General features: G+C 58.2%; 1 protein-coding gene across 1 annotated transcript in view; it reads left to right on the forward strand.

The window, feature by feature from the left end:
- The window catches only part of SDC3 (syndecan 3), a 36989-nt gene that overhangs the window by 7775 nt on the left and 8053 nt on the right, over positions 1 to 21161 (forward strand). Inside the window, exon 2 of the mRNA XM_059690469.1 lies at positions 20489 to 20606. Coding sequence (XP_059546452.1) covers positions 20489 to 20606 — 118 coding nt within the window. The remainder of the gene's footprint in view (positions 1 to 20488; positions 20607 to 21161) is intronic.

Raw genomic sequence — 21161 nt, forward strand, 5'->3', positions numbered from 1 at the left:
AATTTAGAATCAATCGCCAGCGGGATCTGGGCAATCTAATTGCAGCAAACTGATTGCCAATTTGACTGTGGGCACCAGGGCGGCTCGTTAGGCCAGTCGCCCTCCCTGGGTTGGGGCCTGGGGGGCTGTGTGTGGGGCTGAGCAGGCAAGGGTCCTGCAGGGCTGGGGGCTGTTACAGTGGGAGCCGGGGAAAGATAGTCTTGCTTCTTGGGGTGTCTGGCAGGACCCATAAACTGCCACCCTCTCCAGGGCCCACGGCTGGGGTGTAGGTAACTGTGTCTATCTCTACCCTTCACCCCTCCCCCCTCCCCGGGTTTGCTGCCACCTCCTCATGGCCAGGCTGGTTTGATGGCGGGTGGGAATGTCTGCAGCTGAATTCTACCTGGTTTCTGCCCTCCAGATACTCCCTGTGTTGGGGAAATAAGGCACAGATGGTGACAACAATGACGGTGGTGATGGCCAATCCTTAGAGAGTGCATGCTACGTACCAGGCAGTTCTATGTGCTTAACATGTGCTATCTCAGTTCTCACCATGACCCCATGAGGTGGGCACTGCCACCCCACTTTACAGCTGGGGACCCAGAGGCCCGGGAGGCTAAGCAACACGCCCAGGGTGAGGTCGTTAGCGAGCAGCAGTCTGCCCTTCCCAAGATGCCATGTTGTTTGGGAGCCTGTCTCTTGCTTGGCTGATTCATCCGTTCTGCAAATACTTATTGAGCACCAGCTGTATGCCGGGCCCTGTGCTGGGGGCTGTGGGTATGCAGCTTATTGTAGGCGTGTCCTGCGTCTTGTCAGTGAGCCTTGCTTGAAGGGTGTGTGAGGTTTCAGGGGGAGGATTGGAGAGAGCAGGGAGGGAAGGCCTGCCTCCCGCTCCGAGACAGATTCGAATCCCAGCTCTGCAGAGTGACCGTGGGCAGCGACTCCTTGCACAGCCTCAGTCTCCCTCTGCCCCGTGGGGCAGGCAGGCCTCACTCATTGGGCTGTGCTGAGGGCTAGTGTTGGGGGAGGTGCAGCTGGGTCACCGGTTGGCAGCTAGTTGACAGGGAGCTGCTGCTGGAAAAGTCACTGTTATTTCCTCATTTTCTTTGTTCTACTTTCCCTGAGATTTGACGTCTCAGAGGTGAGCTGCTCCCGGCTTGCCCAGTGACCGTGGGCAGCCTTGGCCCCTCTGAGCCTCTACTTCTGCGTTTGCAAAGTGGGGAGATCGGACTGGGCGACCCAGGGACCCTTCCAGTCTTTGCATTTGAGGACCTACCAGAAACACCCGAGGCCGAGAGGGCAGGGCCTGAGTGGAGGCCCCGGGGGGAGGGCGAGCAGGCTGCGGGGCAGGGGGAGGATGGGAGGCCTGTCTGGTTCCTCCTGGGCCAGGGTGGGGTTCCCTCTCCCTGCCCATCACGCCGAGCACCACTTCTCTTCCCAGCCTCTGAGACGTGATCAGTCAAATTCAGCCGACTGGGCTGGGCGTGAGTCCGGTTTCCTGGGCAGAGCGGGAGCACTGGGGAGGGAACCCGGGACCGGGGGCCTTATCCCTACTCTGCTGCTGACCTGCCGGTCACTTTAGCCGCTGTTTGCTGATGCCCCTCTATGCCTGGCCGGTGCTGAGCACCTGGAACCTGGCACCCGGTCTCAGGAAGCTCCCAGTGAGGTGAGGGAGCCAGCACAGCACCCGAGAGGGGCTGAGGACATGCGTGGGGGCACTGAGAGGCTGGTTTTGGCTCTGGAAAATCAGGGAGGGTTCCATGGAGGAGGCGTCTTTTGTACCAGGCCTTAAAGAATGGCAGCACGTTGATAGGCGGAGGGACCAGGGTGCCCAGAGGCTCAGAGATGGGAAAGGTGATGCTATATTAGGGAAACGGTGTGGTTAAAAGTAGCAGTTCCCAGCCGGGAGGTGAGGTGGGCCGTGAATGAAGGTGGGAACGTATCTCCCTTTGGGGTGAAGGGGCTGGTGCTGTAGGGGCACAGTGTGAGTGAGAGTGTGTTGTTTCTTAGTTTAACAGACACTGGGCACCTGGCACCGTGCCACGGGGTCTTCGGGGGCTAAACCCCACGGGGCCTCGGCTTGAAAGACCCCAGTGGCTCACAGGATGGGCGTTCGAGTCCACACCAAGGCCTTGGGTTCCCTCCTGCAGGTGGAGAATGGCAGTCTATAAAATGGGCGCAGCCCTGCTGCCCTGCGGAGCTGGCATGGGATGCCCACAAGAGCGTGGATACAATAATATTAACATTGAAGTATGCCTGTTGAGTGCCTGCCACATGCAAGATACTCCGCCACATGCCTGACATATAAAAACGCAGTCCTTACAACAGCCTCAGGAAGGAGGCACCGTTATCTTGATTTCCCTAAAAAAGACATTGGAGCACAGAGAGGTTAAGTAACTTGTCCCAGGTCACGGAGCTCGTACGCGGCACACTCTCCAGGACTTGAACCCAAGCGGTTTGCCTCGGGGTCTAACCTGGTTGGTGCACAGGCGCTGCTCCACGCTGCCTCGCGTATTGCAAACTGTAAAGTGTGGCCCCTTAGGAGGGTGAGTTTAAGGCCAGTCAGGTCTCGCTCGGTCCCTGACCCCAGCAAGGAAAGCCCTGCCCGGGAATCCGGAGGGGGAGGCAGGAGAGAAGGGACGTGAGGGTTCTGTTCCGTTGCTCCTTGGTGTCTGGCTCCCCAAGGGGTTACATCCTCATCTCCTTGGAGCCCTCCCTTGGATATATTGTTGCAGCAGCTACTCCCCCAATTACATCATCGCCCATGTCAGCCCTCACACATGTTATTTTGCTTCATTTCCCCAAATTCTGACATTGCTTCGCCGTATCCCTTTGTGCACGCTTTTGCACACCCTCAATCTTCTTGACTCCGAGTTCTCCCCTTTGTCACAACTGGTCCTTCTCTCCTCCCCCTGCTTCCGTGATCCCCAAGTTTGCGGAACAGGGAGGAGCCTGGAGGTGGCTGCAGGGAGCCATGGGTTCGAGGGGCACGGCCTTCCTGCCTCCTTCAGTCGAGGGTGGACCGGGACCTTTTGGACATCCCGCGAGCTTGTGGAGGCGCAGGCTTGGTTACAAGAGACCTTCGCCCTAACCGGTTTGGCTCAATGGATAGAGCGTCAGCCTGCGGACTCAAGGGTCCCAGGTTCGATTCCTGTCAAAGGCATGTACTTTGGTTGCAGGCACATCCCCAGTAGGGAGTGTGAAGGAGGCAGCTGATCAATGTTTCTCTCTCATCGATGTTTCTAACTCTAACCCTCTCCCTTCCCCTCTGTAAGAAATCAATAAAATATATTTAAAAAAAAAAAGAGAGAGACCTTCCCCCTCTGCCCACCACCTCCTTCCCCACTGCAAACCTACTCACTTCCTCCTCCTCTGTCTGCTCTCTGCACCCCCACTTCTCACCCTCTTTTCTTCTTCTTCCTCCTGCCCTGGTCCCCAGAGGCCTCTGCCTCCCTCCACTCCCTCCCTGGCTGGAACCTCTCTTCTCCCTGTGGCCGCTCAGTGGGGCCAGGCCCTGAGGAGTCCTGGGGACCTGGGGCATAGAGGGCTGAGGGGGTGGTGGGTCAGGGCTGGAGAACCTCTCATTACCCGCCCCCCCTCACCAGAAGTGTGGTTCCGAGAACTCCAAGCCACAGGAAATCGGCCGCTCACCTTGCAGTTCACACGAAGACACTGAGCCCAAGGGCGGAGCTTGGCTGTGCAGGGTTCCCCAGGGGTGAGCAGCAGAGCGGTTCCCCCACAGCTGTGGTCCCAGGTGCCTCTGGGAGCTGAGCCCTGGCTTGGCTGAATCCTGTTCTCCTGTGAGGTAGTGGGGCTTTTGGGGATGATCTCAGATTCCGAAGAAGGAGTTTCACGAGTCCCCAAAACTGCTGTCTCAGCTTTCTCAGCTGTAGGGGGCTTGGCCCCAGCAGGTAGGTGGCCAGGGGTATTGGCCGCTCCTGGGAGGATAGTGGAGGGAGTTGGGACACCCCCCCCTACCTCAGGGGAGTCGAGGCACACGTAGAAGTGTGCACCCCTGTAGACCATTTGTGTGCGTGAAGTAACACGCAGTCCTGAGCACATACCCTTGTCCTGTGCACACGCGTGGAGACACAGACCCACACACATACCTGCACACAGAGACAGGGAAATACGCCCCCCAAGCACACGTATCTCTCACAGAGATGGAGCCTGCGCACTCACCTGCACACACCCAGGCCCACCCAGTGCACATGTACCTCTCACAGAGATGGAGCCCGCGCACTCACCTGCACACACCCAGGCCCACCCAGTGCACACGTACCTCTCACACAGATGGGGCCCGCGCACTCACCTGCACACACCCAGGCCCACCCAGTGCACACGTACCCTCACACAGATGGAGCCCGCGCACTCACCTGCACACACCCAGGCCCACCCAGTGTACACGTACCTCTCACACAGATGGAGCCCGCGCACTCACCTGCACACACCCAGGCCCACCCAGTGTACACGTACCTCTCACACAGATGGAGCCCGCGCACTCACCTGCACACACCCAGGCCCACCCAGTGTACACGTACCTCTCACACAGATGGAGCCCGCGCACTCACCTGCACACACCCAGACCCACCCAGTGCACACGTACCTCTCACACAGATGGAGCCCGCGCACTCACCTGCACACACCCAGGCCCACCCAGGCATCTGAGCCACCTGACAACCCACAGGGGTACACAGATGTATCTGTACGCATGCCCTGAAACACCCCTGGATGTGCTTGCACGGGTGTACCTGGGTGTACACACCCACAACCCCCCTCCCACCCCCATACACACATCTGGGGCTCTAAGCTACCAGGAATGTGTCCGTCCTTAATCCCAGCTCTTAATCCTCGAATCCAGGGAGCCCAGGCCAGAGGGGCAGCTGATCATCTGCCTCCTCAGCAGTGATTAAGGGGGGGGCGGGGTGCAGAGGGCCTCAGGGCCTTATCTTCGGCCTGACCTCCAGGCACACTGCAGATTTCACCCTTGGGGGTGCAGATGTGCTGGGGAGCAGGAGGTGTGGTGTGTCCCTGAGGGAAGTGACAGCAGGGTCAGAGAGGTCAGGGGAGGCGGCCCTTTCATTGAACCACCGGCCTGATGCGCCCCCCGGGTCAGTCTTAAGCACACCGCATCCTGCAGACTCTGATCTCTGGGAACCTGCTCTTGGCCAGAGCATTTCTGGACCAAGTGGGAGGATGAGGCCGGACCCCAGGATGCTGTCTTTGGGGCCTTGAGCAGGGAGGGGGCGTCACTGGGGCAAGGTTGGGATGGGAGCTGCCCGGAGGCAGTGAGGCCTGAGCTGGGTCTGGGAGGCGTCCGCGCCTGGGCATCGGGAAGTACGCAGGCACTGCCCGTGTGTCTGTGAGGAGTGGCTGTGGGGGACGGTGCAGAGCGGGTGGTCTGGGCATCAGCCCCACTGGAGCTCTGACTGCCACCTCCGCTGTCCCCTGGGTGGCCTTGGGCAGCTCACCGCACTCGTGTCCCCTCTGTAAAGCTGAATGGTGGCCATTTTGCTGCGGGTCATTGCAAGCATCAGGGCTCACTTGGCCAGGGCCCAGCATGTGCAGTGCCCAGAGCTGGTGCCAGTCCTGATAAGAATGGGGGCCGTGGAAATGAGAGGCTGTGTCGCCACAGAGCTGACTGTCACCACCTGTCCTTGTCCTGGGGTTTGGGGAAGATGACTGGGCTCCAGGAACAGCCCCTTGCTGATGGCCAGCTCTGAGGCCGGCTTCTCCAATCCAGGTTCATCTCCCCCAGGCACTGGGCTGGACCGTTTAGGGCTCATGCATCTAGGCTTCCCTGGAGCCCTGATAGAGTTTCCTGCAGGGAGCGAGGCAAGCTGGTGTGACTGGGGCTCTGATGGTAGGAGCCTAGGGCTGTGGCCTCTGACCTCAGACCCTGCTTGTGGGGTCAGGTGATGGGTGGGCTGAGACCTAAAGGAGGGTTTGGTCAGGGAGGCCACGTTTGAGTGACATGTGCTGAGAAGCGGGCATGCCTGGTGCCTGGGTTGCAGGGCACATGGGGCCAGACACTCAGGGTCCCTAATTCCTTATGGGCGTTTGGACTCCTCTGTCTGAGCTCACTGGGAGGGGCTCTGTGGAAAGACATGGGCTGGCTGGAGCCACAGGAGGCTGGCGGTGATGTCGGGGAGAGGACGTGGGGCTGGGGGGCTGGAGGGACCTTGTGGCATTCTCAGCTTCCCTCCTCAAGACCCTTTGTGGCCTCACCCTGCAGTCTGCTCTGTAAGGCTGTGAGGTCACCTCTTCCCCTTGTTTTAATCAAATCCTCACCCAAGGATATGTTTATTGATTTGAGAGAGAGAGGGAGAGAGGGAGGGGAGGGAAGAGAGAGAGAGAGAGAGAGAGAGAGAGAGAGGGGGAAACATGGATGTGAGAGAAACATCAATCAGTTGCCTCCCGCATGCACCCTGACCAGGAATCGAGCCCACAACCTTTTGATATAGGAAACTAGAGGCCTGGTGCATGAAATTTGTGCACAGGTAGGGTCCCTAGGCCTGACTGGTCATCAGGGCCTATCAGGTTCCCCGCCTCCCGGCCTCCCTGCCTCCTCCTTCCCTTGCTCCCTCAGTGTCCCCACTGCTGCTGCTGGTTGCCTGCCATGTTCTGCGCTGCGCCCTGGTGGTCAGCACACATCATAGCGAGCGATTGAACTCCCGGTCTCCTGGTTGAACTCCCGAGGGGACAGTTTGCATATTAGCCTTTTAATATATAGGATGACGCTCCAACCAACTGAGCCGCCTGGTTAGGGCCACCTCTTCCCCTCTCAGTGACTAGACAGGGACCTGAGCCAGAGCCAGGATGGGAAGGTCACCGAGGTAGTGGGCTGGAGGCAGGGGACTGAGGGGCACAGGCTTCTTACCTGAGTTCGTTCTAGTTGGGGTTTGTGGGGACTGAACACCTGCCAGACAGAGGCTGGCCCAGCCGTCAAGGACAGACGGGCCTCTGAACAGGGAATTGGGAGCGGAAACCAGCCACGGGCTCGGCGGCTGCCAGCTGGGCTGGGCGGAGGCTGGTGCCCAGGAGCCAAGTGGCAGCGGGACAGGGAATGAGGGGCAGCCCCAGAGACGTGTCTGTCCTCACGGCCGCCCTAGACAGCCACAGGGGCGGGGGACAGGTAGACTCGTCGTCTAATTCAGATGTCCCTGGCAGGGACGTATCCTCATGCCTCTTCCTGAGGGAGCCAGGGGCCAGCCCCAGGGCCAGAGGGCCAGGGTGGGGGCATTTGAGGACCTCGGAGAGCGGGAGGAGGACACTGGGTGTGGGAGTGGAGATGGCAGCCGGCCTGAGTTTAGAGTGGCCGCCCTTCGCTTGGGTTATTCTGGGCCGAGCCTGCCCTCTTCCTGTGGTCCCACCTGACAAAGTGGCGTTTGACAAACACGGAGGAGGGTGCTGTGCTGGCCACTCCCACCTGTGGTCTGCAGGGCCAGTGTTTGCCCTTTGGACGTGGGAGCTGGGGAGGCTTCCCTGGGCCTTGGAGGGGGAGACTCAGATGGGAGAGGAGGTGAGCAGGGATAAGGTTCATCTCCGCTCCCACATGAATATTTGAGTCCAAGCTCTGCTATGTGACCCTGGACAACTTTCTCGCCCTCTCTGAACCTGAATCTCACATTCAGTCTTATTTTTTTTCCTAAACAAAAGCTTTATTGAGATTTAACTCACATACCATGCAGTTCACCCATCTAATGCATATGATTTAGCCTATTTTATAGAGTTGTACAAACCACCTTCAATTTTTAAAAAATATGTTTTTATTGATTTCAGAGAGGAAGGGAGAGGGAAAGAGAGATAGAAATATCAATGATGAGAGAGAATCATTGATTGGCTGCCTCCTGCATGCCCCCTACTGGGGATCGAGCCTGCAACCTGGGCATGTGTCCTGACCGGGAATCGAACCGTGACCTCCTAGTTTCCATAGGTCAACGCTCAACCACTGAGCCATACTGGCCAGGTCACCATCAATTTTATATATTTTTATCACCCTCCTCCCCCCTCAAAAAAACCAAAACCCTACACCTATTAGCAGTCACTCCCACTTCTCCCCAATGCCCCAGCCCTAGGCAGTCGCTAACTTGCTTTCTCTGTGGATTTGCCTATCTTGGACATTGTGCATAAATGGGAATATGTAATATGTGGTCCTTTTGTGACTGGCTTCTTTCACTGAACATAATGCTCAAGGCTCCCCATCGGGCGGCACTTGGTTCCTTTTGAAAAGCACCCCATTGCCTGGGCAGCCCACCTTTGGTTTATCCCTCAGCTGATGAGCAGGGGGGTTGTTTGCACCTTGGGCCGTCATGAATAATACTGCTATTTTAAAAAATGTGTGGACATATGTTTCCAGTTCCCTTGGAGAGAGAGATACCTCAGGAGTGGGATTGCTGGATCGTGTGGTGACTGTGTTTAGGCTTTTGAGGAACCGCCAGACTGTTTTCCAACGCGACTGCACCATTTTCCGTCCCCACGGGCGGTGGCTGAGGGCTCCGATTGCTCCCCAGCCTTGCCAGCACTTCTGACTTTCTGTATATTCATTCTCGCTTCCACTCATCCTTCAGGAGGTATTTATAGGGCGTCTATATTTGACAAGGCCCTGCCTGGCTCCCAGGATTCGGGGGATGAGGGTGAGGGATTGGGCCTCAGCCCGTCCCCTCCCAACCTGCCTCACAGAGTGTCACCTGGCTGGAGGTGGCCCTGGAGACAAGTGTGGCCCAGGCAGGTCTCTGGGGGCGATGCCCGTTTTCCCCAGTTTTTTTTGGTCTGATTCCATGCTCTGCGTCTGTTCCCCACTTGGGCAATGGTGGTGGTGGTCCTGGAGGCCCTGGAGCAGCTCAGAAGCCCGTGGGACCGCCCGGGTGGGGGGTGGGGGGTCACATCTCCACCCGTGTTAGTTCGTGCTGGTCATAAATAACCTAACAACCAGGAGGGTGAGGGGGACCACAGCCCCGCCACTCAGGGGCTGGACACACACACGCACGCAGGTGGGAATGTGGTAGGAGTGTGTGTGCGTGTGGTGTGACCTCGGGGTGAGGCTGGCATGTGCCTGGGAGGCTTTGGGGAGGATGTCAGAGCCACCCGTGTCCCGGCACAGCTGGAAGGGCTGGGCGTGGCTTGGGCAGACTCTAGCAGGGCTGTTCCGTTTCCTGGAGGTGAGCTGGGGTCAGCTTAGTGGAACCCAGGGCTGGTGCGGTCCCTGGAGCCCCCTCACCTGGCCCCGGATAGCCTCCAGGGTCCTTCTGCCCTTGGGGCTGGCCTCCCCTCAGTCCTGTGGGCCTGGGAGCCGGGCGCATGGCCTGGGGCTCCTATCTGCTCTCTTAGCCTCTCCCCCACCACAGGCCCCACACCCACCGGCCTTGCCCCCATCACCCCCATCCTGATTCTCACGCTAATGTCTCTGTGACCTTCAACAAGCTGCCTGGCCTCTCCAAGTCTGTGGAGTAAGGAGTCCATTTCACCTGGCTCCATCGGTAAGGCACCTGGCGCTTAGTAGGTTCTCAGTAAATACTTTCTACCCAGCCCAAGTCTGTTTATAAAGTGGCCAGAATTGTAGGTTCTACAGGGAGCCTGCTAATCTGCATGTTTTGCATATAATTTTCATAGTTGTTTTATGAAAAACTATGTTGGCATCTGTCTCAATTTCTCTTTCCTCCTCCCAGCTCAGTTGGAGTCCTCCTGTTGAATTTTGGAGGCACCAGAGAGAACCATTGCCCAAAGCCTCTGGTTTTACACATGGGGAGACGGACCAGAGGACAGGGCGCTGCCCAGAATTGCAGTGACTGGGGCAGGAAGTGGGTGATGGGGTTCTGGAGGGGGTGATCCCACTCATAGTATTTATTGAGCAAATATCGATGGGGGTTGACTACATCCTAGAAATATCCCGGGCACTCAGGACATAGGCGTGGCCTCGGCAGGCCCAGCCACTCCTCCCAGGAGCCGTTGGAGGGGGAGACAGACATTGGACAAGCAAATAAACAAGCTAATTCCAGGCGGTGGTGAGCTCTGAGGCAGCCCTGGTGTTGACAGTGACGGGGTGTGTGGGTCACTTGGGTGGATCTGGTGTCAGGCAGGAAGGTGAGCTTTGAGTAGCAGCACTGTGTCATGTCCTGGCACCTACTAAGTGCAGTACCTGCTCTGCACCTCACAGCTGGCACCCCCATGTGCTGGGAGTCATTGTCCCCATTTTGTCAGAGGGCACACTGAGGCCCCGCCCAGCGAGCTGAGGGACGCTACCCAGCTCTCTGGGGCGAGGAGGGGGAATATCTAACCCCACATGGGGTGTTCCTAGGAGGCTTATGGGCCCCAGGAATGGGTGGGCCCTTGCCCGCTTGTTGGCGGGAATGGTTGCAGAGCCTGGAGGCTCAATCCTAGTCACCTGCTGGTTGGTCATGGCGTGCTGGGTGGGGCTGCTCACCTGAGCAGGCCACCTGTCATGGGAGCAGGGGTTTCCCTCCCTGTCTGCTCATTCCCAGACATTCAGTCAGTCTGTCTGTGTGTCTCTGTGCAGGGCCCTGGTGCAGGGAGAGGAGGGGCTACTTGCCTCGCCCTTGGGGAGCTTTCTGGAGGGGAATGTTGGTGAGGCCTGAGAGTGGGCGTGCACTGCAGTACAGACAGCATGGTCTTTAGGGTACAACTGACCCAGGGTTCCAATATGGCCCCATTGCTGGGTGGCTTTGGGCCAGTTGCTTTACCTCTCTGAACTTTGGTTTGCCCCTCTGTGAAATGGGCATAGCAGTCCCTCGTGGTAAGAGAAATGAGGCGATGCACATATGGAGAGCCTGGCACACAGTGAATGCTCCCGTGTGCCGGCTGTAACTGTTGCAGGGGAAGGGATGGAATGGCCCAGGCCTCCTCTGGCTAAAAGTCCCGTGAAATGAGGGTTGTATCGCCACCTGGGAGCCTGCATGCATTCTCAGGGGTTCGGGACTCTACTGAGCACAGGATCTGGTGTCAGTGAGGCCAGGGTTCAGGTCCTGCTGTCGCCCCACTACAGATGGGGACAGTACTTGCTTCCCAGGGGGTGGAGTGGGTTCAGTGAGACTCGGTGGAAGGGGCCCACGTGTGTGAGGGGAGCACAGTTGGTGGCTCCTCTTCCCCCAGCAAATGACAGCACAGTGGAGGTAGAGTCCCCAAGAAGGGACCCCGAACTCAGACTGGGCAGGTGGTTGGTGTGGGGAGGCCTCGCAGAGGAGGTGCTGTTGGAGCTGACTGAGCGCATTCCTGTCTTGCTGATTGTGGGACTCCGAGTGTCCAGAATAGTGCCTGGCACAGAGTAGGTGCTTATAAATACTGCTTGCACTGAGTAGGTGCTGGCCAGCAGAGATAGGGAAGAGTGTTCCAGGGAGCAGGAACAGACGTGGGGAGCCTGAAAGTGCCTGCATTCCCAGAACCATAAAGGGTTTAGTGTGGGAGGAGCATGGGGGGGTGGGCAGCCGGGAGGAGGCAGCTGAGTCTGGACTGGGCCTCAGTGGGTGGTCCCGCGCTCAGGCACGAGCTTGGGGACAGGAACAAATGGGCAGTGTGAGTCAGGGCGGCCAAGCGGGGGACGCGAGAGGGCAGGTGGCTGGGAAGTGATGGAGCCGTGAGGGGGGAGGGTCCCAGCCCTGGGCTGAGGAGGGGGCTGGTTTTCCCAGGGCTAGCCATAGGCGACAGTGTGAGCTCTGGGTGGCCAGCCAGCACCCTGACCGGGACTGGCGGGGATGGCAGGGCCAGGAACTGGGCTGACGGGAGAAGATGGCAGGCGGGCGAGGCGTCTAGTGCTGCGGGCCAACGTGGCCACCCGCCACGTCGATGCCAGGGAGGGGGCAGCTAGGCCCTGCCAAGCAGCCTGTCTGCGGTGAGGCACAGCCCACAGCCCTGGCCGCGGGGCTGCCAGCTCCCTCACAGCCTCCTGTGTCGTTTCCTTTCTGCCGGTTCCTCTGTTTGCTCCCAAGTTCCCCCAGGAGCAGCCCCAACAGGGTCTCGGCAGAATGAAGGGGGCAGGGAGCCTGGCAGACGGGAGGGTGGCAGAGGTGGGCCTCGGAAAGGCAGTGTCTTCCTGTGCTAACAGCACTCGGAGTCCATGTGGAAAATTGGGCAAGAACACAGGCCCTGAAGAAAAAACCGAAAAGCCGTCTGCAGCCCCACTGCCCAGAGAGAGCCTCTGGGAGCCGCTGGGAGAACTCAGCGTTGAGACGTGCACATTGGCAGTGAGTTCAGTAGAGCAGGATCAAGTTCTTTACATATTCGTTGCAGCGTACTTTTCAAAACTTGGTGACAATAGTATTACTAGCCAGCGCTTACTGTGCAGCTCATTAAGGTGGGGGCTCCTGGGGTCTTTTGCATTGAACCCCACGAGGTGGTGGCTGTTACCTTCGCTTACTGGGCAAACCCGGCTGAGAGGTTCGGGTTAGGGTTAGCCCAGGCCGCCAGGTGTGGGGAGACACAACATCTGCAGGACACTCCGACAGCCCTGCTGGGGTGCCTCCTGACAGCCCGGGCACGCCGGTCCGTGTCCTTAATTATCCTTTGAAATGAGTAAAGAATAGAAGCCTCCGTTGTGCATATAGGCCTTTGAAAGACCCGGCTCAACAGTATGGATTGTGAAAACCCCGTTCTTGACAGCTGCGTAATATTCCAGGGCAGGGTTGGCCCTGACTGATTTAACTAGGCCCCTCTTGTTGGGAATGTTGGTTTTTCCCACGGAGGGCTGACTTTTTATTTATTTATTTTGAAAAAAAAATATTTCTATTGATTTCAGAGAAGAAGGGAGAGGGATAGAGAGGTAGAAACATCAATGATGAGCGAGAATCATTGATTGGCTGCCTCCCGCGGGTCCCACACTGGGGATCGAGCCCGCAACCCGGGCATGTGCCCTGACTGGGAATTGAACTGTGACCTCCTGGCTTATAGGTCGACGCTCAACCACTGAGCCACGCCGGCCCGGGTTGGCTTTTTATATGTCCAGCGTGTCGGGATCAGAAAGGCCCTGAGAGCATCCAGCTCGACTGTTCATTTTACAGATGGGGCAACGGGAGTGCTGAGAGGAGAGAAGGGGACTTGTCGGGTCCCAGAGGCTGTGGCCTCCTGAGCTGGGACCTTACCTGCTCTCCTGTCTGGCCCAGGGTGGGCATGGATGAGGGCAGTGCCCGTGGGGAAGGGGTGTTCTGAGAGGGTGGTGGGAGCACGGGGTGGGTAGTGGAGAGAGTGGTGGAGGAGGCGGGCTGGAGCTGGTGGTGGAATTGGGGCGTGGGGTGTGGAGGCCTCTGTGGCCAGGATGTCCTCAGTTGGCTGAGATGAGATAGGCCCAAAGGGGTGTTTCCTGTCCTCAGAGCTGCCCGGGAGGGGGTGGGGATAGGGAATCAGAGTGGTGGGAGGGTGTGTCTGTGACAATGTGCACCTGGGCTTTTAAAAGAATATATATATTGATAGAGAGAGGAAGGGAGAGGGAGAGAGAGTGAAACATCGATGTGAGAGCGAAACATAGATCTGCTGCCTCCTGCATGTCCACCACCAGGGACCAGCCCGCAACCTGGGTGTGCATCCTGCCCGGGAATCCAACCGGCAACCTTTCGGTGCAGGGGAGGATGCCAAACCAATGGAGCCAGTGGCCAGGGCTGATCTTTTTCTGGTGGGATGGTCTGTCAGGTTCAGCCTGGGTCTTCTCTACAACCCCTCCCCCACTCCCCCAGGCCCTTCTGCTCTCTGGGACCTGGGTTCTGTGGCCCCTTCCCCAGCAGATGCAGTCTTCCCTCCCCTCACCCCCTCCAGCAGCAAGTGAATGCGGTGGAAGCTGGGTTCCCAGCCAGGGCAGCTGTGGCCGGGCCGGGGGTGGAGACGGAGGCTTCCCCTGCCCGGGCCAGGCTCTCCATTGTGTAGCACCCTTGGCTGTCCCACTGCCCAGAGCCTGGCCCCGGCCCACATTCCTGCGGTGACGCTCTGGGTCTCCGGGTTGGAGCTGCTGAGCGTGAGGGGCACTGAGTTCTCACAGCACTGAGGGCTTTTGGGGTCGGGGACGGGGGCTGGCGGGAGGAAGCCTATAGGGACCCACAGATCTCTGCACGGACCACCTGCGTCCAGGAGCTGGTGGTGAGGTCACCGCGTGTCTTTGGACAGATCACTTTACCTCTCTGAGCACTGCTTCGTGTGGTAATTCCCCACCCTGCCCCTCTTTCCCCTCTTGGGGCCTCAGTTTCCATATCTGTGAAATGGGAGAGTTACACTCAGTGATCACTCAGGCCTTATGGTTGAGCCTTAAGGTGAGCCCTGAGGTGGGAAGCGTGCAGTGGAGATACCAACCGACAGGCAGCACATTATCTGGTGCATCGTCTCACTTGATTCTCACAGCTGCTCTGTGGAGTATGAGCTATTATTGTCCCCATTTAACCAAATGGAGGCCCAGAGAGGTTAAATAACTTGCTCAGAGTCACCCAGCAAATAAGTAGAGTTGAACTTGAACCCGAGACTGAATCTAAAGCTGGGATCCCAACCCCTGCTCACACTCCTCTAGTCACCAGAAGAGTCGTGCCCGCGTCTGGCTAATGCAGGGAAGGAAGCTTGCGCAGAATTAATCATACGCGGTTTTATTCTAAGCATTTGCAGCATGATTAGCACAGCACAGGGTGCTGGCTCCCGGCGGCCTGCCAGCTGACCTAATTTGTGCGTCTGTGTCTGTGTCTGTAACTCACCCTTTCTCCTCATTCACCCTCTCTTTTTCTCTCTCTGCACCCTCCCCTGCTGGGTGGCCGCGGCAATGCCTCTTAACCTCTCTGGGCGTTTATACCCTCATCTGTAGTGTAAATGAGGTAAAGTCTTCAGAATGATACTGATAGAAATATTAACATATCTAACAATAATCACAACTACACTTATTTGTTCAGTTCTAGATGTGGGGTCCTGTGCTCAGCTCATTACCTGCATGGTCTTACTTGATTCTCCTGGCAACTCTATGCTCTGCATCCTATTATTATTATCCCCATTTTACAGATGAGAAAACTGAGATTGCAGAGATTCAGTGGCTTGCCTGCTTTCCCACAAGTAGTAAGTGGCGGGGGCGGGGGGAGGGGGGTGCTGATTCATTCTGGCTTAACCTCTTTGCTGTCCTGTCTCTCTGGGAAGACTCATGATGTGGGGAGGACTGGTGATGGGGGTTGGGCATGAGGGACCCCAGACCTCTGGTCTTGGCAAAAGGCTGAGGGCAGAGGGAGGGAGGTGCCTGGCTTCTCCTTGACTGTGTCCACCATCCTCAGTGAGTGGCTGTGAAGCAAGGAGAGTTACCTGACAACCAGCTGCTTTGGGTACCTCACCTGAAACTATGGGAGGATCCTGTAGGGGCGAGTGGTAAGTGAGGGGGGCCCTCTGATCACTGTGGCCTGAAGTGCCTCCAGGGTGAGGCTGTGTGAGTCAGCTCAAGAGGAATGGTGGTGGAGGATGGTGAGGGAAGGGGACAGGGCCATGTCAGTCCATTGGGAAGGGTGCCATGTCCCCCTGGCACTGTATGTGCTTGAATGTGCCTGGTGTTCTACATGGTGCACGTGTGTGGAGGGGACTGGGGTGCAGGTGTCCGGGGCCTGTTGGTGGGCGTCAGAGAGGCGTCGTGCATATGATGGGGTGGGTGCCTATCAGGAACATGTGGTGGGATGGTGTGTGAGAACACGTGGTGTGTTTGTTGTATGTTGAATGTGTGTACAGTGTGCATAGACACTGCGTGTATGTGGATGGCTCTGGGTAGTTCTGAGCTGAGGTCATGCAGGGGTGAGGGGGGCTGTGGGTCACGGGTGCAGGAGTCCTGGGTGAGCAGTGGGTTGGGGATGGCCCAGGGGAAGGATTCCAGAGACTGAGGACCTGTGTTGGTGTCTCCAGCCCCAGTATCTGCATCTGTGAAATGGGGATAATGAACCCGGGAGGCTGTGAGGGGTGAAGGAGGCAGCACGGGCAGTGTGGCCCTCAACTGCGGGGGGCAGAGCCGCGTTGGTGCCCCCACTGGGATCTCAGACCTTCACTGGCTGCCCAGGGAGCCTCCAGTTGGGTGACTATCCTGGGACTGGCGATGTGGGAAGCAGAGGTCAGGCTTCTGCCGTGGGCACCCTCTCCTGCCTGCGCCCGCGTCCGTGCGTGAGGGTGTGGGGGATGCAAACAGGAGACACGGTGTTTACGAGTCGTGAGCTCGGTGTCAGAGCCCGAAGGTGTCCCTCCGTAGGGATGTGCGCGGACAGGGAGGGGTCGGTGTGTGCCCTGGGTGAGGTGATGCGATTGTGCTGAAGTTGTGTGGGGCATTTGTGGGTGTGTTAGGTGTGGCCAGGGTGCATTTGTGTGTCTGTGTGCGTGTGCACGTGTAGCTAGCGGTGTAGTAAGTGGGTGATCATAGGATGGTGTGTGCGGGGCTCTATTGTCTGTGAGCTAAGAAGGTAGGCACACAGGTTGGGGTCAGTAAATGTTGCCCATAATTATGTGTGTGTTTACGCCGGAGTATGAGTGCATAGCTGTGTGTTTTGTAGGGCGTGGCTGTGTGTGCTGGGATGTGTGTGTGGTGTGTGCATGAGGATGTCACTGGATTGTCTGTTAGCTGCAGTGTGCGCACGTGTGTGTGTGTGTGTGTGTGTGTGTGTGTGTGTGTGCGCGCGTGTTTATCAGGCACAGGAGGGTGTGAGTTTACCTGGGGGGATGCAGTGAGGGTCATGGGGAGGCCAAAGGGTCCTGGGCATTCTGAATCAATTCTCCTTTAAGGGAATGGAATGATTATTGTGCTAATTATGCATGGATTATGCAAATGAGAGGTCGTTTGGGGGTCAAAGGCTGTTTGTCGCCGCCCTCCTATGGCATTTTGTGACTTTTGAGGCTTTCTCCCAGGCTGCTCTCCGCCCCCATCTTTTTCCTCTGCCCTTTCTGTCCCCCTGGGAGCCACAGCCACCAGCAGCACCCTGGGTGGGCCCCCTCGAACCCTGGTCCCCGCTGGTCCAGGGACGGGTAGAGCTGGCACGCAGTCACCTTGGGGGGAGGTGCTGGGCAAGATGGCATTCTGCACCCCACCTCCCACCCCTGCAGGGGCGCCCAGCATCTAGCTTCCCAGGGCGAGTTCAGGGGTGACCGGGCCATGGGCCACCCTCCCCTCCGCCCCATCGAGGGGCTGCTTATTTCCTGGAAAGAATGATCTCTTGGATGCAGGTTTGGAAAATCACCGAGGTGGCCCCTTCCCCAGCTTTGTCTGATGAGCGTGAGTCTAAATTAAGATGTGGGAGAATTCTCTCCCTCCACCTCCCACTCTCGCCTTCTCTTTCTCTCACACAGCGAGTCCTCCCTCCACTCCCCCCTCAGACTCCTGACCCCTGGCCTTCCACTGTCCCTGCCTCTTCGTCCCATGTCTCTGCCCTCCCCCCTCCCTGTCATCCTCTCTGTTCCTCCGTGATCTCTCCCTCTCCTGCCTCCTGCCCCCCCATCTCTGTGGGGAGCTGGAGCTCCTGGTCCTTAGCATGGAGGAGATGGTCGTCATGGTAACGGTTGTCATGTCAATGGCTACTGATCTGGGGATGAATGGTATCTAGGTGAGAGCTACCTGAGTGGAGGCGGATGGGCTCACAGGAGGCTCCATGCTTGTCTCTGAGCCTCAGAGCTACACAGGTTGCACCCCTACCCAGTGCCCGCACCCCTTCCCAGTGCCCACCCCCCATGCATGTGCCTGTTTGTACCCAAAGGCACGCCAACACATGGTGCCTCTCTTGGCTGCCTTTAGGTGAGTGTGTGTCTGGGTGTGTCTGTATATGTTTTCTCTGTTTCTGGGTGTTTCATTTCAAGGGTCTGTGTGGCTTTGGGGTGGGGGTTCTTTGGATTTTTCTGCAGGCCTTTCTGGGATCAGGGTTTCAGGGGCTGTGTGTGGCACTTGTCACTGAGGCAGCCTGTTTTGGCTCTCACATTTACCCCAGTTTGGAAGTCCCTAGGGATCACAGACTCTTAGAGTCTCCTCCCAGCTAAAGATCTCCCTGGCCTGCCTGGAAAGATGGAAAGACCAGTGAGGATGGCCCCACCCAGGAGTGGAGCCTGAGCCCTGGTCCCTGCTCAGTCCCCATCCCTGTGTGTCCCTGGGCAGCAGCTGCAGTCTCTGTCCTGCTCAGTCCCCATCCCTGTGTGTCCCTGGGCAGCACCTGCAGTCTCTGTCCTGCTCAGTCCCCATCCCTGTGTGTCCCTGGGCAGCAGCTGCAGTCTCTGTCCTGCTCAGTCCCCATCCCTGTGTGTCCCTGGGCAGCTGCAGTCTCTGTCCTGCTCAGTCCCCATCCCTGTGTGTCCCTGGGCAGCAGCTGCAGTCTCTGTCCTGCTCAGTCCCCATCCCTGTGTGTCCCTGGGCAGCTGCAGTCTCTGTCCTGCTCAGTCCCCATCCACTGGGTGACCTTGGGCAGCAGCTGCAGTCTCTGGCTGCAGGTAGTTTGCCTAAGAACTGAGCAGAGTCTCCGAGGGACTCCAGCTTAGCTGCCCAGGTGTGGAGGCCGGCAGTGTGGGGAGCCTTCCTTCTAACCTTGTCACCCCAGGGCCCGGGGCTGTTCTTCTGGGCTGGGGAGGTGGAGATGGGAGCTGGGGAAAGTTGGACGATGGGTGCGCTGAGCTCCTGGAATGTCTAAGCCGGAGGAAGCCCAGCAATTAGTCACGGGAGCAATTACACTAATTGTTCCACTCCATGACTCACTGGTAGCAAGTAAATACTGATTAATTCATTACTTTGAGACTGTGTGTGTGTGTGTGTGTGTGTGTGTGTGTGTACAGGCGGGGCGGGGGGAGGGGGAATCTCCTGGCCCCCTGCCCTGGCCCCCTGCCCTGCCTGGGCAGGGCTTTGGAGCAGGTGGTCGAGGCGGGGGCAGGGAGCCAGGATTGGAATCCTCTCTCTAGCTCTGTATGAACTCCAATAGGGGGCCTGTCAGGGGCGGGGTGAGAGGCTGATCCAGCCCCCCTCCTGCTCACATACCCTCCGTGGCTTCCATGCCAGTCAGACAGTGCGGTGCCCAGCCTGCACCTCAGAGGAAGTCGTCAGGTGGCCACTGAAGGCCCTCTGTGGTGGGCTTCCCCAGCCTCAGCCCCTGCCCTGTCTCGCCCTTGCCACAGCTCAAAGCTGTGACAGATGTGAACTCAGCAGCAGAGACGCTCTGAAAGATAACGCAGGAGGGCTTCTCGGAAGAAGGGGCAGGAGTTCGTGGCACAAAGTTGGAGAAGGAAGAGTGTTCTAGGTGGAGGGAGCGGCAGGAGCCAAAGAGGCAGGAGAGACCAGGCTGGTTCCAGAAACAGAGGGGCCAGGGCGGCTGGAACCAGTGATGGTGCAGAGGGACCCGGATGAGGCTGGAGGCGGGCAGGGCCAGCTCCGAAAGCACAGGCTGCCCCCCACTCCTCACCCGGAGCCTCTGTGCATTCTATTCCCTCCGTCTTTCTCTCTTCATTTCAGGTGTTTAAGACTCAGGTGCTAACCTTCAGCTCTGAGCAGCAGGAGTCAATCTCGCCTTCCTCTGGAAAGCCCTCAGGGGCAGGGACTGTGGCTGGGCTCCATCAGGGTCAAGGTGTGGCTGGAGGTGGGGCCAAGCCTGCTCCTCCCAGGGGGTTGCAGGCCTGTCTTGGATGCTCTTGGTGCGGGCTCTCAGCCCAGGGCTGCAGGAAGGCCCCAGGAGCCCCAGTCCCCGTCTTCCCAGGTTCTGATTGTAGGGGAGTCTTGGGCCTGGTGAGCCGGACCCTGGAGCCCCTCTCCGCTCTCCTGACCCCCAGAGACCTAGGGGCAGCATCAGGCCCTGAGCTGACTCTGCCTTTGAGATCCTTTGTGGGGAGGTGAGGGGGGCTGACCTCTGGTTTTGGGGAGGACCCAGGGCTGGAGCCTGCACTCTTTCTCTCCCTGCCCCCCACCTTTATCCATGGAAATTCCTCCCAGAGCCTCAGATCTCAGCAGCGCCATGCCTGTCTGTTGGGACTAATTGTCCTGTCTGGAATTTCAAGGTGTGAGACTTTGGGTCCCAAGCCAAGACTGACTGTCACATCTGGGGCAGCTGGTGCCCTGGGCAATTCAGTTCTGTCCTCAGTGGAAGCGGGTCCACATGGAGGGTAACACTAACTTGTGCTGAGCACCTGCTGTATATGAGGCGCTCAGCTCTACACACCTCTTAGCACGTTATCCGATAGGGCAGATGCTGTTTGCTATGAGTAGTGAGTAAACTGAGGCACAGAGAGACTAAGTAACTCGCCCCACGTCTGTCACACATTTCGTAAGTGGTGGAGCCAGGACTCAAACCCAACATTCTGGCCCTCACCCTGCTCCTGCCACCCAGTGGTTCTGATCCGGGGGCGGGGGGGCGGGTCACGGGTCCTCAGTGGTGGCCGTCAGCAAGAGGGCTGCCGCCCTGGCCCCTGGGTGGGCAGGAAGGGGTAGTCAGGCCCACCCCGCTCTGCCCACCTGGTGGCCACAGCCGATGCCATCCCTCCATTGTCACTCTGTCCCTCTGGGTGTGACTGGGCTGCTGGCCTCAGTGCTGAGCCCAGGGCCTGTGTCTGCCCTCCCCAGGCTCAGCGCTGGCGCAGTGAGAACTTTGAGAGGCCCGTGGACCTTGAGGGCTCCGGGGACGATGACTCCTTCCCCGATGATGAGCTGGACGACCTGTACTCGGGGTCCGGCTCGGGCTGTAAGTACCTCCCCTTCCTTTTCCTTGCGTGTGTGTTGTGCTGGCCATGTCGGTCTGCCTCCAGTGCCCCACGCAAGGCTGATCTCAGGCAACAGGAACCCCTGCAGGCTCACTGAAGCCGTGGTGTGGGGGAGGGGCGGCCAGGCTGGGGTCTCCCATGGACCTCCAGCACATGAAGGGCCAGTTATCCTGGGGGTGGAACCAGGGCCTTATGGCCTCCACACCCAGGACTCTCGGCTCCCCACAGTTCTGCTCTGTGTCCTCGCCTCCAGGTGGGAACAGAGACATCCCTCAGGAACCCAGTTTTCTGTGCTGTTCCAACACGTAGGGGGACGCCCCCTCCCTGCCCCCCCCCCCCCCCCCGCCCCAGGAAGGGCCAGCGGAGTAGTGTGAGTTCAAATCCCAGCTTCGCCACCAATAGCTGCAGCACCTTTATAAAGCCGCCTTTCCTCTCAGAGCCTCTGTTCTTACCTGTGAGTGGTGAGATATATATACTGAGTGGCCAGATTATTATGCCCACCCCATTAGTACAATGAAGTGAATTAGTTATGCAAA

Source organism: Myotis daubentonii, chromosome 3 (assembly GCF_963259705.1).
Source record: "Myotis daubentonii chromosome 3, mMyoDau2.1, whole genome shotgun sequence".
Lineage (NCBI taxonomy): Eukaryota > Metazoa > Chordata > Mammalia > Chiroptera > Vespertilionidae > Myotis > Myotis daubentonii.